The sequence below is a fragment of the Grampus griseus genome, assembly GCF_964374135.1.
Source record: "Grampus griseus genome assembly, chromosome: 2".
In the NCBI taxonomy this organism is placed as follows: domain Eukaryota; kingdom Metazoa; phylum Chordata; class Mammalia; order Artiodactyla; family Delphinidae; genus Grampus; species Grampus griseus.
In genome coordinates, this window is record NC_139018.1 from 12,882,852 (window position 1) to 12,906,570 (window position 23,719).

General features: G+C 52.6%; 1 protein-coding gene across 1 annotated transcript in view; it reads left to right on the forward strand.

Moving 5' to 3' along the window:
- CCDC88C (coiled-coil domain containing 88C) overlaps nucleotides 1-15,321 on the forward strand; it is a gene marked incomplete at its 5' end in the record, with an annotated part of 129,033 nt that extends 113,712 nt beyond the window's left edge. The window contains 5 exons of the mRNA XM_082648383.1: nucleotides 2,207-2,395; nucleotides 6,065-6,133; nucleotides 8,566-8,634; nucleotides 9,429-9,718; nucleotides 13,037-15,321. Of these exons, the coding sequence (XP_082504509.1) occupies nucleotides 2,207-2,395; nucleotides 6,065-6,133; nucleotides 8,566-8,634; nucleotides 9,429-9,718; nucleotides 13,037-14,035 (1,616 nt within the window). The 3' untranslated portion in view covers nucleotides 14,036-15,321. The remainder of the gene's footprint in view (nucleotides 1-2,206; nucleotides 2,396-6,064; nucleotides 6,134-8,565; nucleotides 8,635-9,428; nucleotides 9,719-13,036) is intronic.
- Between the last annotated feature and the right edge of the window lie 8,398 nt (nucleotides 15,322-23,719).

The window sequence follows — 23,719 nt, forward strand, 5'->3', positions numbered from 1 at the left end:
AAAAGAGAAGATGAGTTGTCACACCCTCTGGACCGTTTCTCCAGTACAGCACAGCTGTAGGGGAGCCTCGGGACATCTATGCACAGGTCCTTTGGCCAGGATGGCCGTGCTGAGTAAGTCCAGGGGCCGTGTGCTGCCCCCCTTCTCTCGCACCTGCAGGCTTTTGTCATGCCCGCGTGTAAAGCAGAGCTGGTCTGTTGTCGCTATGCTTCCTAAAATATACAGTCTCTGTCAAGTGAGTTTTTTTTAAGACTTACCTTTAAGCATCTAAATTTAAAACCGCTGCCCTTTTGTCCTCTTTCTTTGTCAGAGCCCTGAATTGTTGGCTTTTGCCAATAAGGTCCTTTTTAGAGGTGCTCTATGTTTTGAAGGATTTTATTGTGCTCCATTCAAGCGTTTTGAATAATTGCATCGATGTTGCCCAGCCAGAGTTCAGTCCAGAATGAAGTTTTATGACTGTACTGTCGTTCTCTGACACCTTGGATGCTGAAGTTAAAACAGCAGTGGACAGAAGGAACATCACGCCAATCACACCCAGAGCGGGGGAAAGGCTGGTCGATAGAGGCCTTTAGCTACTGCCGTTTTTTCTGTCTGCAGTCATTGTTGTACCATCTTCATGATTTTGGCCACATCTTTACATCACCTATGTGGTTACTTACATATTTTCCCTTGAATTGACTCACCGTTTCCACTTAAATTTATCCTAAAAGGAAAGATTATTACCTGTATTGTAAATGGAAAACCAGTACCATAAAAATAAGGTAACTATAGGGCTTCCCTGGTGGCAGAGTGGTTGAGAGTCAGCCTGCCGATGCAGGGGACACGGGTTCATGTCCCGGTCCGGGAGGATCCCGCGTGCCGCGGAGCGGCTGGGCCCGTGGGCCGTGGCCGCTGGGCTTGCATGTCCGGAGCCTGTGCTCCGCGGCAGGAGAGGCCCAGCGGTGAGAGGCCCGTGTACTGCAAAAAATAATAATAATAATAACAAGGTAACTATAAAAAATAAATACATACGTATTAAAATGCTGAAGTCGGCTGATGTTGCAGTGACTTTGTCTCACGCACCCTGCCTTGGGAACCCTGGGCTGCTGAGGTCCTGGCCTTCCAGGCCTGTCCTCCAAGCATGCTGCTGGAATGGTGCTGTTTCTCTGCTGTTCGTGCTAACTGTGTGGTCATCTCCGCCTCCCCCTCTGCTCCTCATTTTAACCTCACCTGTTGGATGTCTGTCCCGTCCATCCCGCCAGACTTGAGTCTTGCTTCTCATCAAGGTTATCTTTCAAAATCCAAATTTTACGTTGATTTCAAGTCATAAGATTTAGGCACTTAAAACTTCACAGTGAGTCCAGACTTGGAGTGGCCAAGGGGCAGACAGAGTCAGGTCCGTGGAAGAGGCTGGAGAGGGGCCGAGATCCCGACACAGTGGTTGTGGCTCTATGTCTGCAGCCTTGGGGGTGCCTAGAGTGAGACATTATGCAAAACAGCCCCGTCTTAATGCCAGTAGGAACTCCAGCTGCATTAGGTTTTGTCTCATTTTTGGAGAGCCCATCCCCTTTCTTATTACTAGATAGTTGGAGGGGGTTTTTTTTAATGTTTTTATATAGGATTTTATTTAACTTTGACAAGAGTATGTCTTCATGGTAGAAAATTCAGAGACTGCAGAAAAGCGTAAGATACAAGGTAAAAATCCTTCTTGTAGTCAGTCTCACCATCAGAGATTAAAGGCTTCTTACCCTATTGTTAAGGTGACAGTGAATTTTTTCGCAGATTATAAGTGAAGCCAGTTGGCAAGTTGCGTGTCCTGGACCTTCAGGGCCTCAGCCTCAGATCCGAGTGATCCTGAGCAGACATCGGCAGGATCTTTTTAAACCAGGGATTTGAGTTACATACAGTGCTATGCGGCAGGTGTGCTCTATCGTTAGTATGTTGGGCTTCCACCAATATTTTGTTTGTCCTCTTGAGTTTTTCCTTTTTTTCCTCCCCGCCAAAATTTCAGGGCTCACGGTTTGGCCCATCATTGGAGGTGGGCCCTCCGACACAGGCCTGTAGCCAGGGCCCTCCTGTTTAAACCACAGCCCGGGAGGTGGGCAGCTCAACTTTTGTACCTGTGGTCCGTGTGCCCTGCCACCCCTGTTTCTAGGCCTCCGTGTGGTCGCCCGGCCTGAGCACGGGATTCTGCAGCCCCGTTTCTCAGTGTCCTTCTCTGCCCCAGGTCCTGGGGACCTAAAGCCAAAGCGAGGGTCCCCGCACAGAGACAGCCTTGACCGCAAGGATGCCTCTGCTGACCCAGCCATGAAGCCCTGGCCCGTGGAGCCGGGCCTCCGGCCCTGTTCGTCCTCAGCCATCACTGCAACCCCTTCCAGCTCCACCCCCATCTCACGGCACCCAGGCCGCGCCAAAGGTGAGTCGTGGGCCCCTCACCTTGTCCAGAAACGAGAGGGCCGAGCATCTGGGGCTCAGGTTCCTTCTTAAAGACCCCAGGCTCTCAGGGCCAGGAGGGGTCTCAGGCTGAGAGGTGGAGAGCAGAGTGCTTAAGCTGTGGGCTGGCTCTGGCGTCACACAGACATGGGTTCAGGCCTCAGCCCTGCCTGCCGGCTGGGTGGGTGACTCTGGACAGACAGCTTCACCCTCTAGAGGCCTGATCCCAAGCCACTGGTGGGGAAGCCCCGGGACCCTCTCTCACCACCACCGTGCAGGCCTTGGTGGTACCAAGCAGCTCCAGAAGGGAGGCCCAAGTTTGGGCGAAAAGCAGGCAGCCTCCCTCAGCCCAACTTGGTAGAAGTCTGGAGGTTTATTCTCTACAGAGGATACACAAGAGGGTCTCTGAACTGGAGGTCGGTTAGTAAAGGGGAAGGCACGTTTCCCAAATGAAAAACAAGGAGGTTGCAGGGAAGGCTTTACAAACTGAAGGTCTTCCAGGTTGCCAGTAGCCATGTGTGTTCACATCTTTAGATGTGAGATTAAAACATTCTCCCAGTCATGTGATCAGCTTAAGGAATTCCCAGTTGAATGTCCCCATCAGATCTGGCCAGGTGAGGCCCACGGATACCTGAGGAGAGTCTCCAGTACCAGAGACCAAAACCAGTGTGAGAGGCAACAGAGTAAACAGAAGCACAGAGATGAAAGCTTTACGATGTCCGTCATTAATACAGTCAGATGTGAGCCAAGCCGTTGCACCCATGGAACAAGAATGGGATGCCGCCAAAAGAGCAGTCGGGTGGGTGGGGCAGGCACTGGGAAATTTAAAGTTGCCAACAGAGAGGAAGCAGGAAGCTTCAAAGCAAAAAAGACATTCCGCTGATAATTTAGCGATCTGAAACCATCCAAAGAAACAGCTGAAGGAACTGAGAGTGATTGCCTCTGGGGTGTTAGAAATTGGAGAACAAACAGCGGTGGTGATTCTTCATGATAATACCACCCACTTGGCTCTTGAAACCAGAGACTTTCACAACCTTGGTTTGACAAGCAAAGCAAAGACAGGGTCCCTGCCCTCATCCCAGTTGCTTACAAGTAGGAAGCCCCGCTGGGGAGAAGGTGAGTTGGGTGGGCACAGGGCAGCCGGACAGTCTCCCCACTGCTGGCCAGACACTGCAGGCGCAGTCACTTACTGTTGGATGTCAGTGGAGCCGTGCCATGTGCTGTCTGGAACAGGCATGCTCTGAGCCCAGCGTGGCAAGGGTATCTGTTGTCCACAGTCATCAGTCTCCCTTGGTTTCCTGGGCCCTGGGGTACAGAGGCCCTGCCTGGTCTTGGGAAAGAGCTGGGAACACCATCTCCCCTCAGTGTACCAGTGGTCTGTGTGGCTCAAGGTCCAGCCCTCCAGGCTAACCCTGGGCTGTCTCAGTCTGGACCCCCATCCCTGAACCAGAGCCCAAGCCTGGAAACATCACTGGCCGGTCACACGTCCGCTGAGCGTGCATGAGGGTCCATCAACCCTGCAACCCCAGCACTGCCCGTGGCGATTCCCTGGCAGCCCAGTTCTCACACTCTGGGTAGTCATTGCCAGTGGGCATGTAACCGTCTTCGAAATGGAACACCCCGCCCCCACTCCCTGCCCTTAGAATCAGCATTTCTTCAAGTAAATCTAGTTCCTTTTAGAGCAGAATTTAATAATCAAGATCTGGACACTACAGTGTTGTCATTACTTTTAGACCCTTTCAGTAAAGAAAGGACACATAGATACTGTGAGTTCATATCAATATTTCAAATTCCAATTTAATATTACAGGGATTTTTTAATTTCATATGCGTGTGTCCTTTTCTTACACAGAAGTCATGTCTCTTGAAAAATCTACTTACTTTTCCTGAAAATATGCAGTAATGGTAAAAAAAAATTATATTATTAACAATAAAATTACTAAGTGATGTTTGTTTTCTGGTAGTTCTTTTAGTTCTGTGATTATATCTCACTAAGATGCACAGAGTTTTATATTCAAAATTCACTGGAATTTTCTTCTCTAGGTGATTATGTTAGCAGTTTGATATACAGTAAGGTTCATTTGTTTCTGTTTTCACTGTTAGAGTTTTTTCTTTTTAAATTAATCCTGTTTTTTAATACATAAAATATTTATGTAATTTAAAGCTAAATTAGGTAGGAAGGCATGCTTAGATTTGAGTCTGACATCTCTCCCTTTCCCCTCCATTCCATTCCAGAATCAGCCTGTGGATAACCATTTTCTTTTTGGTTCCTTGTTTATACTTCCAGTGTTTCTTTTTGCAAAAATAAACAAAATAATGCACCTTGATTTTTTTTTCGTTTAGCCATATATCATGGAGATCTTCCTCATTCTTTTTAAGAGGCGCATAATAATTAAAATGGTGGTATGACAGTTCATTCAACCAACCAGTCCCCAGAGTTTATTCCTAGAGGTAGAATTGCTGGGTCAAAGGACAAATACAGATGTGTTTTTCCTAAATAAGATTCCATATTTTTTAAAAGTTTTCCAGAAAATTCTGATATTAGCCAGGTTTAACTACCAATAGCCTACATATCACTAACCATGTTATACTGTAGTAATCAAGGCAGCAGGTTTTCATTAAGCCACTACTTTGAGTTGGGCATTAGGGCAGAATTCAAAATGTAGGATTCTCCTGCCTTCAATGAGTTAAAAAAAGGAGTCGTCCCGCCCTCATCTCCAGGAGACAAAACCTGCAAAGGAAGCAATTAGATCATACCTAACTTTTTTAAAAAAATTTTTTATTGGAGTAGAGTTGATTTACGATGTGTATTCCTTTCTGCTCTACAGCAAAGTGAATCAGTTATACATATACATATATCCACTCTTTTTTGGATTTTTTTTCCCATGTAGGTCATTACAGAGTATTGAGAAGAGTTCCCTGTGCTCTACAGCACGTCCTTATTAGTTAACCTATTTTATGTATAGTAGTGTATACATCATACCTAACTTCGGGTGTATCTCACTGCCAGAACTTTTATAATAGGAATTGGGGATAGGGTGGAAACCCGCTTGCCGTTTGGTGGGACCCAGGGTCTACTGTCAGAGAGAAGTTAGCAGGCTTGAGGCAGAGGGCATCTGAATCCCTCAGGGAAAGGGCAGTTGACGGGTGGCCTGTGCTTCCAGGTCTATCTCGGGTGAGGAGCTGCGGCGGCAGGGCTGTTTCCAGGGAGTCAGCCTCTCCCCTCAGGTGCTGGATTCTCTCCTCTGCCTTCCTCCCGCCTCCTGAAGACAACTGTGGTCTCCAGACCAGAACTGCTGGCACGGCTTGGCCTTGGAGGTTGGGAGGCGCTCCCCAGGGCCCTGAATACTCGCCTCCTTTTGCTGTGTAATCCTTTGGCCAGATCACTGCTTTAGTCTTCAAGTCCCTGTCACTGCACAGGCGGAAATGGGATTTGAAGTTAAATCTAACAGGAGTCGGGAGTGAGGGCCGTGCCAGCAGGAGGAGTAGGGGGAGGGATGGAAGAGGCACGTCCACGCGTCCCTCCCTCGCCTCCAAGGGCTTGGCGCTGCCGTGGCTCAGGTGCCAGTCAGAGGTGGCCGTCCGGCACAGGACCCCGTGTTTCCCTGTGGATGTTCCGGGACCCCTGTATCATCACCTTATTTTCACCACAGGCTATAATTCTGATGACAGCCTCTGCGAACCGTCCCTGGAGCTCGAGTTCGCTCCCCACAGGCAGTACGGTGAGTGGTCAGTGCGATGTCCCCTTCCTCCTGGGTTCTCAGTCTTGTTCTTATCAACAGTGCTTTTTCGGGCTTCCCTGGTGGCGCAGTGGTTGAGAGTCCGCCCGCTGATGCAGGGGACACGGGTTCGTGCCCCGGTCCGGAAAGATCCCACATGCCGCGGAGCGGCTGGGCCCGTGAGCCATGGCCGCTGAGCCTGCGCGTCCGGAGCCTGTGCTCCGCAACGGGAGAGGCCACAGCAGTGAGAGGCTCGCGTACCGCAAAAACAAACAAACAGTGCTTTTCCTTTAAGCTAAGTCCTGTATGGAAGTCCAACACACAAAACAGGTGAAAGTGAAGTTGTTGTATGAGGTGGGAATGGGGGGGTCCACAGTTCCTCCAGGCTCCTTCCTTGCCCTCCCCAGGGCCTGAGCGTGTGACTTCTGCTTACATACCTCCAGTGATGGGGAAGTCACTACGTATCAAGCATCCCACTTCTGGAGAGTTTAATTCCTTTTGCTTTAAAGCACCCCTGTTTGCCAGGAAGTTCTGGTGACCCACACAGGGAGTGTTGATTTCAGGAAGATCTCTCACTGTCCTCACTTGGATTTTAGTTGCCCAGAGTGGCTCCAAGTTATATTTAGTCTTTGAAATTGTTAGAAGCACTTGCCGTTTGATTCAGGCATATTGTAAATTTAGGCAGAAGGGAAACCAAGAATTATACCAACCTTCTCAAAAATTATAAACAGCTTTGGGTTTTTCTTAAAGTTTTGCAAAAAAAAAAAGTCATAGGAGGGTTGGAAGGTAATTCTTAAAAAAAAAAGAGTTTACATTGAATTCAGTTTATTTCTGATCGACAATAAGTGTTATCTCTACCTTATCCATTGTCTTAAAAGTATTATGATACAAATACAGACATTTCCAATTGACATGAGTAAAGACAGGCTCTGCGATGAAACAGTTTGACACAGGGCGCCCTTATGTCTTTACATTGAGTGGTGGATAACACAACAGCAGAGATCTCCTGCAACATTTGGTAAACCTGAGTAGCCCAATTTATGCTTGTCAGCTGACCAAAAGGGTTTTCTTCCTAAGTATTCTGATTCCTTGAGCTTCTCTTATCGGGAAAAAGAAGGGAAAGGGGTTTTTGATGCAATGCTTAGATAAACAAAAGTGCTTTGGGGTCCCATTGATTTGTATCACAATTTTAGTGAAACTTATTTCCTTTTTAACGAGGGATGTGCTTTTTTTCATTTCAAATATTCCCTTCTCAAAGAGAGGACTTATTCTGCTTTTATATCATGCACGAAAACCATGTATTTTTTGGCTCGTCCCCAAACCCCGTTTGCTAGTAAGTGTTTTCCAGATGCCTTCTATTTGCAGAGAACACATCAGCACGTGGGAACTGGGTGCCCTAAAGACCCAGAAAAACAAAAGCAAACTTGCAGGCAGGAGGGGAGGTAGCTTGTAAGTAGTACGTCTCCAGTTCTCAGTGCGGTCAACACCAGCTGTGTGCTGGGAGGATGCAGAGATGCCAGAAACACAGTCCCCGTCCCCCAGGGGTTCATGGTCCAGCAGGACAAACACTGACACAGGGCAGGCTGATGAGGGCCGTGATGCTGAGTGCTGCTGGCAGAGGGGACCGGGAGAGGTACCCTGCAGGCCTTGAAGACCCAGCCTGCCCTGTGCCGTGTGGGCGGGGTCCCTCCCTGGACCTGGTTATTCACCCTGGGATCCAAGAGTCGCCACCGCAGACCCGCTCAGGCACAGACAGCAGCCGGGAGGGCTGGTTCCCTCCAGCATTTGTCACCGTAAAGGTCAGGTTTTCCCTTTGGGGCAGATGTGAATTTGACATGGATGAGCCGAAGGACAGCAAACAGCTGGGAAAAGCAAATGCCCCCTCTCCTGCTGAGGGTCCCATTCCCGGGATCAGGGAGCTGAAGCCACCTGCACACGGTACACACTTCCTTTCACACACATAACACACGTGTGCGCACACTGCCGTTTCCTGGCTCCCGCCCTCACCGAGCTACACTGTCATGGTCTAGGCAGGAGATTTTCACACGTGTTCCAGAAAGCTCTGTGCAGTAATGGGGGTGGGCATCCCCACCCCAACTCTTGGCTCACCCAGAGCAGCCGGGTTTTTTGTCTGCTTTTTCAGTTCTGCATGAGATTTTCCTCGTTAACAAAATTGTTTTAAGCCACAGCCCTAGACCTAATAAAATATATATATATATACCATAGGCTGTCATTTCTGGACAGTCTGCTGGGTGCCACGCCTGGCGCTCAGGGAAGTTAGCTGTCCTCGGGGGAGAGCACAGAGGATCCCGACGCTCGTCCTTCCTGGGGGCGCTCAGCTTCACTTTGGCACAGAGTTACTTTGTTCCATAGTTTTTCTCGGATTAGATGGTTTACCCTCGGCCTTTAGGTTATATGTTGGCGTTTCCTTTCAGCGTCCCGGCCGGGGAGCTTGGAGAGCAGTAGAAATGCGTCCAGCGACAGCTCACCTCTTAACCTGAAAGGTGAGCCGGCCTTTCCTTCTGGGCACTTTGCAGTGTATGTGGATCTCTGACTCTGGGCTTATAGTATACTTGTAATTTTAAAAATACAGTTCCCAAGATCCTCCATGCGTTCTGCGTTTGCATTCCTAGGCCACGTCACGCGGTTGCAAGTGAAGGCCCGGGGTTTGGATGGATTGGGGTTCAAATCCCTTCACCCCTTCTGACAGGCTCTGGGCACCTGGGAGAGTCACCCATCCTCTGAATCTGAGTTACTTCATCTGTAGAATGGAGAGAGTGACGCTAGTTGCATTCCACTGTGGTCAGAGGACATAGTGGATGGCTTTGATTCCTTTTAAGTTTATTTTACGGTGCAGTATACGGTCTGTCTTAATGAATGTTTCCTGCACATCTGAAAAGAATGTGTTTGCTGTCCCAAGACCGTAAACCCTTACGCAAATCTTTTCACTTCTCAGAGTCCACATGACCAGCCTCTAAAGAACACCTGGCACGAAGCAGGTGCTAAGTAAACCTTTAACTATGTGAACAGACAGGAGCTAATGAGTGCGGTGCCTTATAGCTCCTAACAATGGAAACTTTAGCAGAAGCTTTTCCACTTTTATCTCAAGTTACTTTGTTCTGAATTCTAAGCATTCCAGAGTGTTCTTAACATCCAAAATCCCAGCCTGGGAGAAGTGCGCCCTGGGTTCTCAGTCAGCATCCTCTCTGTCTTAAGTGAGCTGGGGGCAGCAGAGAGCCCCCTGGAGACAGAGAGGGGGACTCACGTGTGTTCTCTGTGTCGCCCGCCCCGACCCCAGGTTCCTCCGACCAGCTCCACGGCAGGTCCGAGAGCTTCAGCAGCGAAGACCTGATCCCCAGTAGGGACACAGCCACTCTGCCGCGGGATGCCAGCACCCCGGGGCGCACTGCCCTCAGCCGCCATGAGTACCCCCCACCCCGGAACGGGCCTCTCCCCCAAGAGGGCGCCCGGAAGAGGGGCGCAGCCCAGCCCCATGGCGGGGTGCGGCCCTGCTCAGCCTCCCCGAGCAGTGAGATGGTCACCCTGGAGGAGTTCCTGGAGGAGAGCAACCGGGGCTCCCCTTCCTCCGTGAGTGGCCCAGGGCTCAAAGGGACACAGCGAATCCCTCTTCCTTTGCTATCTCCCAAACTGGGACAGTAGGCAGAAACCGTGGCAGCAAAGTCACAGAAAGGGATGGGGCGGGGGTGCGTGGCCTAGGTGCAGGGCTGCTTGGGTGGGGAGCAAACCCGCGAGCCAGCAGATCCCTGGGTGCCAGCAGCCAGCCCCAGACCTCGGAGGCTGTTTCTCCGTCTGTGAAGTGAGTGGGCAGAACGTGGTGCCGGCATGGAAGGCAGGGGTGCTGTGCGCCCCCCGCTGGGAGCTTCTCAAGAAAAGAGTGACCGGCCCCCCACTCACGGAGTTAGCATCTCACTAGGTTTTGTGGCAGAGCTCGGAATGCCCACTTCCCCTGAGCCTTCACCAGCAGAGATCAACCAGTTTTTTCTATAAAGGGCCAGATAGTAAATATTTTAGGCTTTCCAGTCCAGACGGTCTCTGCTGCAACTACTCGACGCTGCCGCTTTAGCGGGAAAGCAGCCACAGACCGTCTGTCGATGAGTGGGCGTGGCCGCGTTCCAGTAAAACTTTACTTATGGACATTGACATTTGAATTTCATATCATTTTCACATGTCCCAAAAGACCGTTCTATAAAAAAAATTTTTTTTCAATCATTTAAAAATGTAAAAACGATTCTTAGCTCGCAGGCTAGCAAGCTGGACCTGGCCCATGGCTCTGGTTTGCTGACCTCTGCTCTGCAGCTCTAACCCCCAAACATCACCTGTATTAGGATTCCCTCCGCTGTCACCTTTCCAGCGTCTCCATTTAGCTTTTCTGAAGCTGCATGTCTGTCTTTTACATACTCTGTCTAAATTCAGTCCCATGAGCTATTGGGTTATTCAACAGATGACACATATACTGTCTTGCACTTGAGACCTTTTAAGGTTTAATGCTTCAGTGATTCTCTCTCATTTACCTTAAACAAATACAGTCGAACTTTCTCTAGCCCTATAGTAAACTCTGTGGCCCACATTAATGGGTCACAGTGACACAGAACACAAAATATTTGTTTGGGAGGTATTTATTGAGCAGCTCCCGTGTGTGAGGAAGTATGCATGGTGCCTGCGCTAAAAAAACAAAGCAAACCAGTCAATGGGCAAATTTCTGTCGCATACTTGCTAGGTGCTCGATCTTGTGGTTGTCTGTGTATCAGGCACTTACTGTGTGTTAGAAGCTGGAGAACCCAAAGTGGGAAAGACAGAAAACCTGCCCTCCAGAAGTTTACGGTCTGATGCAGTGGGTCTTAAACTCCAGTGTGCATCGGACTTGCTTGGCAGAACACAAGCTGGACCCCAGAGTTCCTGAGATTTTGCATCTCTGTGAAGTTCCCAGACGACGCTCTCACTGTCAGCGTGGGTCCAGGCATCACGCACTGAGAATCACTGATCTAGTGGAATAAACAAGAACGTCCAGAAATCAGGGGTGCCTGCAACTGGATGGTTCCTCTTCTTAGTCCTTTTCTGATTATGTGCCGGTCCCCGTGAGTTTCCTTTCTCTGGGCAGATCTCAGGGGGTGGGTCCTAAGCAAGGCTCAGGGCCCCTCCGCACGCAGCTCAGACCTGCCCAGATACTCACCGCTGCTTATCTGTCCCTGCTGGAAGCTGATGCTCACCCTCTGAGAGCCACCCGTCCTCTCCCCCTCTGCCCAGGTGCTCACCCCCATGGCCCCACCTGGCACCCCTACCCTCCTCTGAGCAGGCCTGGAGAAGCCACCCATGCCCCCCTTCCCCAAGCACTGATGATGCTGGGGGGAGGGGGTGTCACAAGATGGGCTCCCTGGGTGGCCCTGAAGGTGGGGGTTAAAGAAGTTAGAAGTGTGCAGAAAGGGACCAGGAGGTGCTGAAAACAGCTGCAGAGTCTGACAGCCACGGGTTCTAATCACCAATCTGCCACTCTCTAGATGTCTATCTATGACCTCAGTTTTCTTATATATTAAATATTATTTTAATACAACCTTAAGCAACCCTTACAAGGGTTGCTTTCAAAATTAAACTAAGTTTTTTGCGATTATACCCCTGGTTCCTAGCACAGCACCTGGCCTGCGGGAAGCACTTGATAAATGGTTCTGGTCCATATTGATGACCCAGGGTCTTACTGCAAACACATGCCAAGAGTGAGGCTTCAAACTATCCTGAAACCACAAGACTGCACCCCTGTCAAGTTGAGCATCCAGATGTTGTCAGGGGCCAGGAGTTGTCGGCAAGTGGCTCCTGAGCTGCTGACCTGTCCTGCGGACTGATGCCCCCTGACAGGTCACAGCAGGCTGGGGTCTCGTTGCAGCAGCTCTCGGCCCCCGATCTCATCGCTGATGCGGACTCAATTCCCCGCGTTTTGCAGCGTCGGCCTCAGGAGAACCCTCCGCTTGCCTCCTCTAGGCTGTGAGGTGTTGGCAGAAGGCTGAAGTGAGCCTGAACACGGCCATCGAGCTTGGCCCCTGGCGGCTCTTCCTGTCCGCACGATGGTGGCAAAGGACACCAGTTCCCTGGCCAGGGGAAGCCCAGCTAGGTGGCAGCTGCTTGAGGGGGACAGTCTAGAGGGCTGGGCCACCTCCCTCTTCTCCTGGACGGTCGACCTTTCTGGTTCCCACCCCCCTCTCCGTGCCCCTTGTGCCTCCTTTCCCCCTTCTCACATTAGGAGAAACATCTGGGAGGCAGTGAGGGTCCTGAGTGTGGTTGATTCTGGCTTTTTGGGAGCTGGTCTTGTTTCTCTTCCTCTCTGCGGCCCACAGTAAAGCCCTTGCAGTGCGTCTGAGGCTGGTGGGCTGACAGAGAAGGTCCGGTCCTGCCGGTCAGCTTTCTGCCCCTTGCTCTGCTTGGTGAAGAAATGGGAACCAGGTTGAAACAGTTGGCCCCACCCTTCCATAAAGTGGATGAGCCTTGTGGGAAGTCATTTCCTCTCTGGACCTGCTTTCTTGTAAAGTTAAGGGGCTACTTGGGACTTCCGAGGCGGTCCAGTGGTTAGGAGTCCGCGCTTCCACTGCAGGGGGCACAGGTTCGATCCCTGGTCGGAGAACCAAGATCCCACGTGCCACAAAGTGCAGCCAAAAAAAAAAAAGAAAGAAAAGAGTTAGGGGGCTACTGAGTGGCATCTGGGTCCTATCCCTGACGAGCCGTGTATTGTCCCAACCCCTGACCAGAGCAGTGTGTATGGTGGGGAAGTTAGGCCTTCAACAGGCCGAGCGGGAAACTTCAGTCCTGGCCATGTGGGTGGCACAGGGGACATCCTGGGTGGGAGGAGGGGTCTCCAAGGCCTCTCTGGCCCTCACTCAGTTCTTGCTCTCTTCCCTGTAGGATGCTCCCAGTTGCCGGGATGACCTGCTGAGTGACTATTTTAGAAAGGCCAGTGATCTCCCGGCCATTGGAGGCCAGCCAGGCCCACCTACCAGGAAAGAAGGGGCCAAGATGCCCACCAGCTTCGTGGCCCCCACCATCAAGATGCCCGTCACCACCTCCGAGGGGAAGCCGCTGAAGCCCGGGCAGTACGTGAAGCCGAACTTCAGACCCGCTGAGGCCGAGGCCCTGCCCAGCGCCCCCCAGAGGCAGGCCCAGCTGCCCCAGAGCCTGTCCCTGGGCAGACTCCGGCAGGCCGCGATGCCCCCCGCTTCCCACACGCCCACTGGCCGGAGTGCATCCCTGAGCAGGGCCTTCAGCCTGGCCTCCGCCGACCTCCTCCGGGCCAGCGGGCCAGAGGCCTGCAAACAGGAGCCAGGGGCTCCCGAGGCCTCGGCGGGCAGAGACACAGGCAGCCACAGCCTGCAGGGCTCCATACCTCCCAGCTCCCACAGCCTGGCCCGGGAGCGGACCCCGCTTGTGGGAAAGGCTGGCGGCCCCTGTCAGGGCCCCGGCCCCCGAAGCCGGCCACTGGACGCGAGGCGCTTCTCTCTGGCTCCGCCGAAGGAGGAGAGGCCAGCTCCCCTGCAGCAGTCCGCCACGTCCCCAGCCATCGCCGCTGGAGGTGGCAGTGGCAGCAACTCCCAGCTACAGCACTGCTCACCTGCTGCAGCCCCGGCTGCCAGGACTAAGCCCCAAGCTTCCCCGCATTCGGGAGAGGTGGCCACCATCGCCCCCGTCCGGGCGGGGTTCAGCCCCTCCGAGGGGGACGGGGTCCCGGGGCAGGGCTACAGCGAGGGCCTCCCTGCCAAGGGCCCAGGCAGGTCTCCCGACCTGGCTCCCCATGGCAGCCGGGCCTCCGAGGACTTCAGTCGTGGGAGCAGCTCGAAGAGCACGCCGGCATCCCCCGAGCCGGCTGGGGACCAGCAGACCGTGTGGTACGAGTACGGCTGCGTGTGACTTGGCTCCTGGACCGGCAGCTCCTAAACCTTAAAGCTACTGACGCACCTGCTCATCATGATGGCCTTTCTCCATCTGCCTGTGGTGCCAGGAAAGGGCTTTACAATGAGGAAAGGGTTCCCGTGCGTTTCTTCTGTTTGTTTTGTTACTAAAACACCGTGCCAAGCCCTGAGAGGGTTGCACCCTCCCCCCGGTGTGTAACGTGTCTTCTGTACCTGTAGCCTGCAGCAACGGGTATCTTTTGAACAAATCCACTTTGGCATGGGGACACTCAGAACACAGTGACAAACTGACCCCAAAGCAGACACTATTTGAGCGCGCCCCTGTAGAACACTCGTTTGCAACTTGCTGACCTCCACTGAAGTGCGTGTGTATGTGGGCGTGTGCGCACGCACATACTCACAGGACTGAGCCCTGGTGGCTCTGGAAACTCTACTCCCCTCCCAAAAGCCATTTGATCCTAGGGGAAGCCCCCACTGGCCAAACTACAAAGATCTGGAGGCCCTTGGGTGGCCCTTGGGTGGACCCCAGAGGCAGGCTCGCTGTTGAAAACCAGACGCACTGCGGTGCCATTGCTGGGGTCCCAAGCGCTTCCCTTCACCCTAGAGCCAAAGCGGCCTTCCAGGCAGGCGGCGGTAGCCTCGGGTGTTTACCTCCCCGCTGCAGCCAGCTCCTGGGCCCTGCAGGGTGGGCTCCGAGGCCACAGGGCCACCTGCCTTCCCTGACGTGCTTTTCTACAAACACTGGATCTGCTGGGCCTGGGGGGCCGGGCAGAGAGAAGCCCACCCAGCAAGTGTGCACAGCATACAGAGGGGAGGCGTGTACAGGAGTGAGGTGCGCCTCGGTTTATAACGTGGCTGCAGTGTCCCCACTTCCCTGTCTCAGGTGAGATGTTGATTTATTATTGCTGAGTAACTTCTCGTGGTAGAAACCAAATTTCTTTTAATATATTACATATGTATGTACACACTCATGTGAAATATATGTACTTTGAGGGGATCTATTTATGTTCCATGGGGAGTCATTCTTTCCTATCAGGAATCTCACCTGCTGCTTTGTGTATTTGGTCAGATTCCTGGCACGTTTTGTTTCCTGTTTAGTAAAGGTGCTCTTCCAGGGATGCACTAAACCTGGTGATTTTTTTTTTTTTGTAAGATTTTTTTTTCCCTTTGATTCAATATAAGAAAGAAATGGGAAGCTAAGATCAAATTTAGGAGTGCTTCGGGTTGTGTGTTAAATAGCCATTCATTCTGGAACACAAGGACAATTGTAATAAAAGGACATGGAACAGTACTGAGTCCTAGTTGTCCTCACTGCACATTACAGCAGCACTGACTGGGCTCTGGGGGCTCAGGGTCCCTGCCTCAACACCCGTCACTGGAATCCACAGCTCCCTTGGCCGCTAGGTCATCAGAGAATGTGGAGGGCAAGGTTTTTCTCTTTACAGCAGCTTTTTTCCAGACTTGGATTTATTTTAACTTAGTGTAAATTGAATCCTGCTTTGCTATGGGATTTGTGTCATGGCAGGAGCTCAGCTTAAAGTAGTCCGCTGGATTTTCCCGAGGCTACTCTACTAGGACGTGCCAGACCTGGAATTCAGGCCTTGGGGGCCTCAGATCGGAGGCTGATGGAGGGAGGGAAGGAGGAGGGAAGGCGGGCATATAAATACCCACACATGTCGAAATCTTTCTTCTAGTAGATTTCTGTCCAGCTGCTGCCTCAGCGTCTCCTTTGCTTTCTCACCAGACTTTTTCGAGAGGGTCTCCTCTTGTCTCCTCACCCGTTCTTTCCCGAGCCTCTGCCATCTGGGTGTCTCACCACTCAGCAGAGATCCTGCAGCATATGAACGGCGGCCACCTTGCAGGCTTCATTCCCTGTGGCCTTTGCAGCATTTGACCCCTGGCCAGTCTCCCCTGGGAACTCCCAGTCTCTGCCTCGTGATTCTCCCCCTTGTGGGATGGCTCTAAAGCCCTCAGACTTGCCGGCCCCTCGTTCATTCACTCATTCCTTCCACAGACAGTCATTGGAAGCGTCCTGTTGGCCAAGTCCTAGGTTGCGCCTTCGAGACCTTTCCCTCCTTGCACCCCCCCGGGGCTGGTCCCACCCTGCTCCCGGAGTACCGACTGCCCCTCAGAGCCCCTGCCTGGACGATAGGCTTCCTCAACTCCTCTCCCTGGCTTCTCCAGCGACACCAGCCGTCGCACAATCACAGATGCCTGTGATGCGGGCCTCATCCCTCCTTTCTTCACATCCCACGTTTTATAGGTCACATCCTGGACCTGAGAAGGTGTCTGGAATCTGGCCCCCCTTGTCTTAGCCAGCCGTTCTCATCCTAGGTCACACACATACCCTTGACCCTGGGTTTTGGTAGTAGCCTGCCAACCAGTTTGCCTGCCTCAGACAGCTCAGCCCTCCTGATACCTCAGGAGGTTCACCCAGGTGACCTCCACACCTGCCACACCCATCCCTTTGTGGCTTGGTCCTTTGGCTCACCTCAAGGCACACCCAGACCTCTTATCACTCCCTTCTCTGCCCCAGACAAGCTCATACACATCCAACAACTTTCATTACAATCTGCTCCCAGAGGCTCCAGATGCATCTCCAACCCCAACCTCTCCCCGGAACCTCCAGATCTGGTTCCAGCTTGGATGTCCCGAGACACCACCAATGCAAGGTTCTCAACATGCGGTTCCCCGTCCTCCCCCCCATCTCGTCCCTCGAGATAGTGTTTGATGTCCCCCACCCTCCTCCCCACGCCCTATCCATCACTCCATCAGCTCCAATTCTGACACCTCACTCGCCTACACAGCCAACCCCAGGCAATGGTCCCGGGCAGTACCCCAGGGTCCTGTTACTGAGGCGGGCAGCCCAGATCATGGCCCTCCTGAGCTCCCAGGCCCCACCTTCTCTGCACTGGCCTGGGAGACACATGCCCAGTGTCTGGGAAATATCCAGCTGGCCACTGGATATTCGTGCCCACAGCTCAGCAGTGAGTTCTGCCTGCAGGGAGATTTGGGATCATCTGTGAGACAAGAGGGGCTCACCCTGCAGAGAACACGAAAGCGAGAAAACTAGAACGCATAGGACAAACCTTACGAAGCACCAGTCAACATTAAACATCCAGCCAAAATGTTTATCCACCAACCTGGGGGAGGGAATCCACACACACACACACACACACACACACACACACACACACACACGTATTTACGGATGTAAAAGATCGTGACACAGAATATATAATACTTTTTGTTGTAAAATCCATACAGCCGATTGATTCTCTTAGAATGCTCTCACTGATTTTTGCCAAACTTGTGTATTTATAGCCAACCTATCCTTGCAACTGACGAACGAGTGTAGTTCCAGTGTGAATGTTGGTTGATTTTTTTTTTATGTTAGCAAGTAAGATGAAACTGAAACAAGCCAGAGATGTGTATCAGAACTTCACTCATCTGTTGATGATGTGAGTGACTGCTCAGTCAGGTAGCAGTTTCTGATTGTTGGCCAAATTTCCTCAGTTTTTTGTGCTGTTCACATTGTAATGGCTTAGAGACACAGCACACTTTCTTTTTTAAACTAAACATATAGTTTACATGCTGGAATATTCACCGAAGACACACTTTTAAGTTTAATCTGTACTATTCACATTTTCCCCATCACTTTTTTTTTTTTTTTTTTTTTTTTGCGGTACGCGGGCCTCTCACTCTTGTGGCCTCTCCCGTTGCGGAGCACAGGCTCCGGACGTGCAGGCTCAGCGGCCATGGCCCACGGGCCCAGCCGCTCCGCGGTATGTGGGATCTTCCCAGACTGGGACACGAACCCGTGTCCCCTGCATCGGCAGGCGGACTCTCAACCACTGTGCCCCCAGGGAAGCCCCCATCACTTTCTTAATTAAGTCAAGAGACTCTAGAGACTGCAGAAGACATAAATCAAGCCCTAACTGGTAACACTTGTCAATTTCTGTGGCATAAACACTCTCACCATGGTCGAGTTCAAGCTGCCGCCACAGTGTCCCTAACCACAGAGGTGGAAAGAGATGCGCAGTGTACCCTGTCATATACTATTGCTTCCATGCAGATGCAACAGGTGTAAATGACCTCAAGAGCACAGGTAACAGTAATTAGGAAGTGGCACATTTTGAGTGTTTACCATTGTTTTTAATATGAATTATTCGTACGTTTACATAAATTCATCTTTAATGACGGCTGTGTTGAACAACTGACTTGCAAAATTCCGGGAAATTCACTAATCTGCTCTCACAAGCCAGGGCAGGCTGGCTCCAGCGCACCGCTGGGAGCGCCACCTTTTAGGGATGGGCTGTAAAGGAAGAGACAGAAAACTGGGAAGAAGGGGCCAAGGAGGAGGAACGTGAAAGAGAAGTGCAGCTGGTTTGCAGAGCTGGCCAGCCTAGCGGATGCTGCCGTGCGCAAACCCTGTTCTTCGGCACAGGGCACACAGAGGCCACTTGGGCTGAGTCTGGAGGCTGGAAACTCTTCCCCAGGCTTCTCGCTCCTTCCATTTTCCCTGTTCGCCCTTCTCCACCGAGTAGAGCAGGAGTGGGCCCGGGGCGGCTGACAGACCCGAGAGCCAGGGGAACCTCTCCCTCTGTAACAGGGGCAGAGGTCTCGGCAGGGCAGGGTGGACAACATGAAGTCAGGCAGGAGCCTGGAGGGGCGGGGGAGGGGAGGTTTTGGCGGGGGGTGCGGGGTGCGGGGAGGGAAGGGAGGTCCTGGCAGGCCCGGGAAGAGGTGGGGGTCATGGCAGGACTCAGAAATGTTCTCCCCTTTCCAAGCTCTGCCTTTTGGGCCCAGCCCACTGAGGTCAAATTCACCGAGTCACGTGGCAAACCGGCCACCTGCTTCCCCACCTCCCCTCCCCGCAAGAGACCCCAAATAAGCAGGTGGAGAAGAAGCCTCCGGGCCCCTCCGTGTTCCCCACGGGAGAGCAATGGCCCTTAGGAGCCCTTCTGGAAGCCGCACCCCGCCCAGGCCGCTGGGGCCGCCTTGCTCCCGCCGCGGCGGGTCCGCCGCGAGCCTCCGCCCCTTCCTCCGTCTCCAGGTGGCGGCGCGGCGGGGGCGCGAGCTGGAGCCGGAGCCGGCGCGCAGGCCGAGCGCGCCACGCCCCCGCCGGTCCCTGGTCCCTGCCGCCGCCGCTCCGTCGTCCTTCCCTCCCGTCCGCCGGCGTCGGGCTCAGCCGGGCCGGACGGAGCCGCGGCCTGGCCTCCGGCACTGGGACCCGAGAGAGGTGAGTGCGCCGGGCGGCTCGGGTGGGGCCTGGACAGCTGGCGGGCGGCGCAGGGGACCACCGACCTTCAGCAAGGCCAGGCCCGCCCCCTCCTGGGACAGAAGATTCCAAATCCAGTCTCGGATAAAGGCCTCTGGGGGGAGTGGAGAGGGGGAAGGGCTGGGAGGGAGGTCCCTGTCATTCCACGGTACAAATTGATGGTGATTTGGTGTCCCCCCCCGCAGAGGGTGTGCCGCAAGGGTGGCTTTTGGGGCGCTGCGGGCCAGAGGGGGCTGCCCTGCCCTGCCCAGGGCCCCTGGAGGCGGATCTGCAAGTCCAACACCGTCCAGATCCCCTGGGGACGTGCCCTGCCCCTGGATACCTGCAGGCAGGTCCAGGGGAGAGCACTGGGGGAGAAGCCCAAAGACCCAGTCCCAGGCTGGGCGCTTTCCCGAGGGGGAGGAGGGTAGGGGGACTCCTATCTACTGAACGCCTGCTGGTGCCTAACTGTGTCAGATGATCCCTCCATCCATTCTAGACTTTCAGCAAATGGGCCCTCAGCTCGGCGGTCGCCTCAGGTGGAGGGAGCTGTCTCTGCCCAGACAACTCACACTATAGCTGGGGAGACGGACTGTAATTCAAGAAGTAACTAGGGGGAGGTCCGCCTTGCTTCTCCTTCTTGCCCCAAAAGACTAAGCTGACTGAGGGAGCACCTGCCCCCAGCAGTACAGCCCTGGACTAGTCAGCAACCCCCACACCCCCGCCATCAGTGCTCACAAGGGCCCCTTCTGTATCCACACACCAGTCACTAGGAGGATTCCCAGGATACCTGCTAGTCCCCTTGCAGGTTTCAGTTGAGGAGTCATCTCTTCCAGGAAGGCTACCCTGACTGCCCTGCTCTTGATCAGGTGCTTTTGTATGTTGGACTCCCACAGTGTGGCTCCTCCTGCCACGTCCTCCTCCAATCACAGCTGTTATCAGAGTGTTGTAATTGCTGTGTCAACCCCAGCTTTCCCTTCTAAATCAGAGTTTCAAAAACTCAGCCATTCAAGTTCCATTTTATTATATGCATGATGTTTTTCTGTGAATATTTTACTTTGGAGACTGGGTTGCTGCAGAACTTCTATTCAGGGAATAGAAACTTGAAACTTGCCATCACTATTTTCCGATCTCCCCTGTGCTCCTCAACAGCTTCTTGGGCAGAGTCCATCACTTGTTTTGGTACCTTGGATACAAACTCTGATACCTCAGAATGACCCCTGGGGTCCCCAACTGAAGACAAAGAGGGTCTAAGAACCCACATTCTAAAGAGAGGTCAAGGCCCAAGGCCCCTCCTTCTCCACTCCTCCAGGGCCTGGCTGCCTCGGTGTGTTGGGGACAGGAGGAAGAGGGACGGGAGTTTGTGTCCCATGATGCAGCCTGCCCACCACTGAGATCCTCTTGCCCTGGGTCATCTCTTCTCACTGTCTAGCCTGCGCTGGCCCTGCTGCCCCCTGTGTGGCTCCTCAGGGGCACAAGGCGGAGTTCCTCAGAGGTTCCTTGCTGGCCAGCTCCCGCCCCCATCGGACAGCCCTCCTGGGAGCTGTCAGCTCTTTCCTCCTCATCCACTCAATCACATAACCCTGTATGACAGTTGCAGGGCGTGTAGGTCACTCACTGTCCACTGGCTGCCTCCTGTCTCTCTCCAGGTTGCTTTTCTTCCTGTCCAAAAAGGCACACTGAGCCGATTAGCACATCCCTTGCCTAAGCAGACCCTGTCCCCTGGGCTCCTCTCCCTGCAGCAGCCGCCCACCCCGCAGCTCTAGGAGAATTCTCCTGCAGAATCTCATAGCCAGTCAGTGCGCACCTCAGATCCCAATTCCCACTCCCCCCTCCCCAGTACTGAGTGTGTGTGTGTGTGTGTGTGTGTGTGTGTGTGTGTGTGTGTGTGTGTGTGTTGGGGGTGGGGATTAGAATGGGGAGGTCCTGAAGGAGTGGTCAGACCCATCACTGAGGGACGCTGCCTTCAACTGGACCCCAGTGGTCGACTCCAGGGCAAGAGGAAGAACCCCCCACTCATGGTTCTAGTATACTTAAATACACTTATTTTTAATAAAATTTTAATAGAAATTGTGATCTACTCCCAGAAGTGGAAAATCAGTGCCCCCTGCCACAAAAGGAAGGTAATTAAACAAATAAAAACAAGGAAAACCAAGCCGTGGTATGAAACTTTAATTAGCACCTGTTGCCTGCAGAATATGCCTGAGGCTGGCTCTCTAGGTTACAAAGGGAGATTAGCAAGAATTAAAGTGGTGATTGAGACATAATGGCACCCACCTGAGACTTTCTCCTTAGTGTGATAAAATGGATTAGGACAGAATTGGACTGGGAATAACAAACTTTTATGGCTAAACTCCTATCAGTCAGCACCTGCTGAGTGCAGAGCACCACACAGAGCCCAAAGCAATAAAGAACAAACCTTCAGTTCATCCTGTGATGAAGGGTCACTTCCTCCAGGAAGCCCATCCTGATGCGCCCCTTTGTACAAGCCATACCTCCTGCTGTAAGGCTTTTCGTGTTTTATTATAATGGCATATTGGCTCCCACCAGGTCTGTCTCACTCACTTCACTGTCCAGGTACCCCCTGCAGGGCCTGGAGCACAGGTGTTGAATGAACAGATGAATGAATAATGAATGAATAACTAGGCTGACCTCCTTGACTTTGGTCCCACGGGGCTGCTTCCAGTAATGCCTTACCTTCCTCTTCCTCGCTGTCCAAACCCCACACCCTCCATCCTTCAAGGCCCTGCTGAGGGTTCAGCTTCTCCAGGAGCCTGCCCTGAGCTCTCTTGCCCCTGAATAGTCCCTCCCTGGCTGTGCCTATGCCCAGGAGACATTCGGTTCCAGGGTCCAGTGTGTCCCCACACATCCAGAAGGACAGCAGTATGGGTGACACCACAGGTACTCAGTAACTACCGTGGAGTGACTCAACACAGTACCTCCTTCAAGGATGCGGCTGTGTTGGGTCTCGGCAGCTGTATTGAGTTCCCTGTTGCTGCTGTAACAAACTACCACAAACTCAGAGGCTTCCGACAACACAAGCTGATTATCTTACAATTCTGGAGGTCAGAAATGGGATTCCTGGCTGAGTTCCTCTGTGGAGGCTGTAGGAGGAAATCCATTTCATTGCCTCTTTCACCTTCTAGAAGCTGCCTGCATTTCTTGGCTCAGGGCCAACTTCCATCTTCAAAGCCAACCATGGCTGGTGTCTCTCACCCTACATCATCCTGATGCTCTCCTTCATCTGCCTCCATCTGTCACCCTTGTGATGACATTGGGCCCACCTGGATAGCCCAGGATAATCTCCCCATCTCCAGATCCTTCATCACATCAGCAAAGTCCCTTTTCCCATGTAAGACAACATATTTACAGGTTCCAAGGATTAGGACATGGGCATCCTTGACAGAGGCCACTATTCTGGCTACCACAACAGCTGTCCCGTGGTACTCTGCGGGCACTGTGGCTGGTGGTATATTAACAATAGCTGACCTTTACCGAGCCCTACGCTGGGCCAGGAACTGTTGGGAGCACATTACACAACATCCTGTGAGGTAGGTGCCATTCTTATCAGCCTCACTTCACAGATGAGGCCCTAAGAGGTTAAATAACTTGGCAAGTGGCAGAGCTGGGGTTTGAACCCAGGCTGTCTGGCTCCAAGGAACATCTCCTAATTCTGAGGTTACACGGCTTCTCTGGGCACCATTATACCCCCAGGACACTAGCCAACAGCCCGGGAGCAGGCCAGGCAAAGCCCAACACAGAGGGAGAGTTTTCGCCAGGATTTTCTGGGTGAGACCCCGTATAGGCTACGAATTGTTTGCCAGCCATTTCTCATTTCAGCCCTTTCTCACCATCCTACCACCCACACCCCATCAGAGGCACCTAAGCTTATCCAGGGAAGCTGAAGGGAGCTTCCAAGTGTTCCTTTTAGGGGCTCCGGACAAGTAAGTCTGGAAGAGTTCGGGGAATCTGAGCCGGAGGGGCACACATAAGGCTTCCGCAGGCACTGGATGAAGAGGGTGTCCTAACATTTAGTGAGCACCCACTAAAGGCAGGCATAGTTGTAAGAGATTTATTCTTATTAACTCACTTAATACAACAACCCTGTGAGGTACTGTTGTTATCCCCATTTCACAGATCAGGAAACTGAGGCACAGAGAGGTCGTGTGACTTTCTGAGGTCACACAGCCAGTGCGAAGAGCCACGATTTGATCCATTCTCCATAAGCAAGAGAACCAAGGAAGAGGCTGGTCAACCCCAGCCTGGCCTGGCGCACCCGACTTCAGTCAGCCAAACCCTCTCTTGTGCCTTCCCAGCATAACCTACTGTCTTTGCACCTGCTAGGCTGGGCTCCTGCTTTCTGTGTCAACCAGATTTATATTTCATTCTTACACCCATCTCCATTATTAACCCCATTTTCAA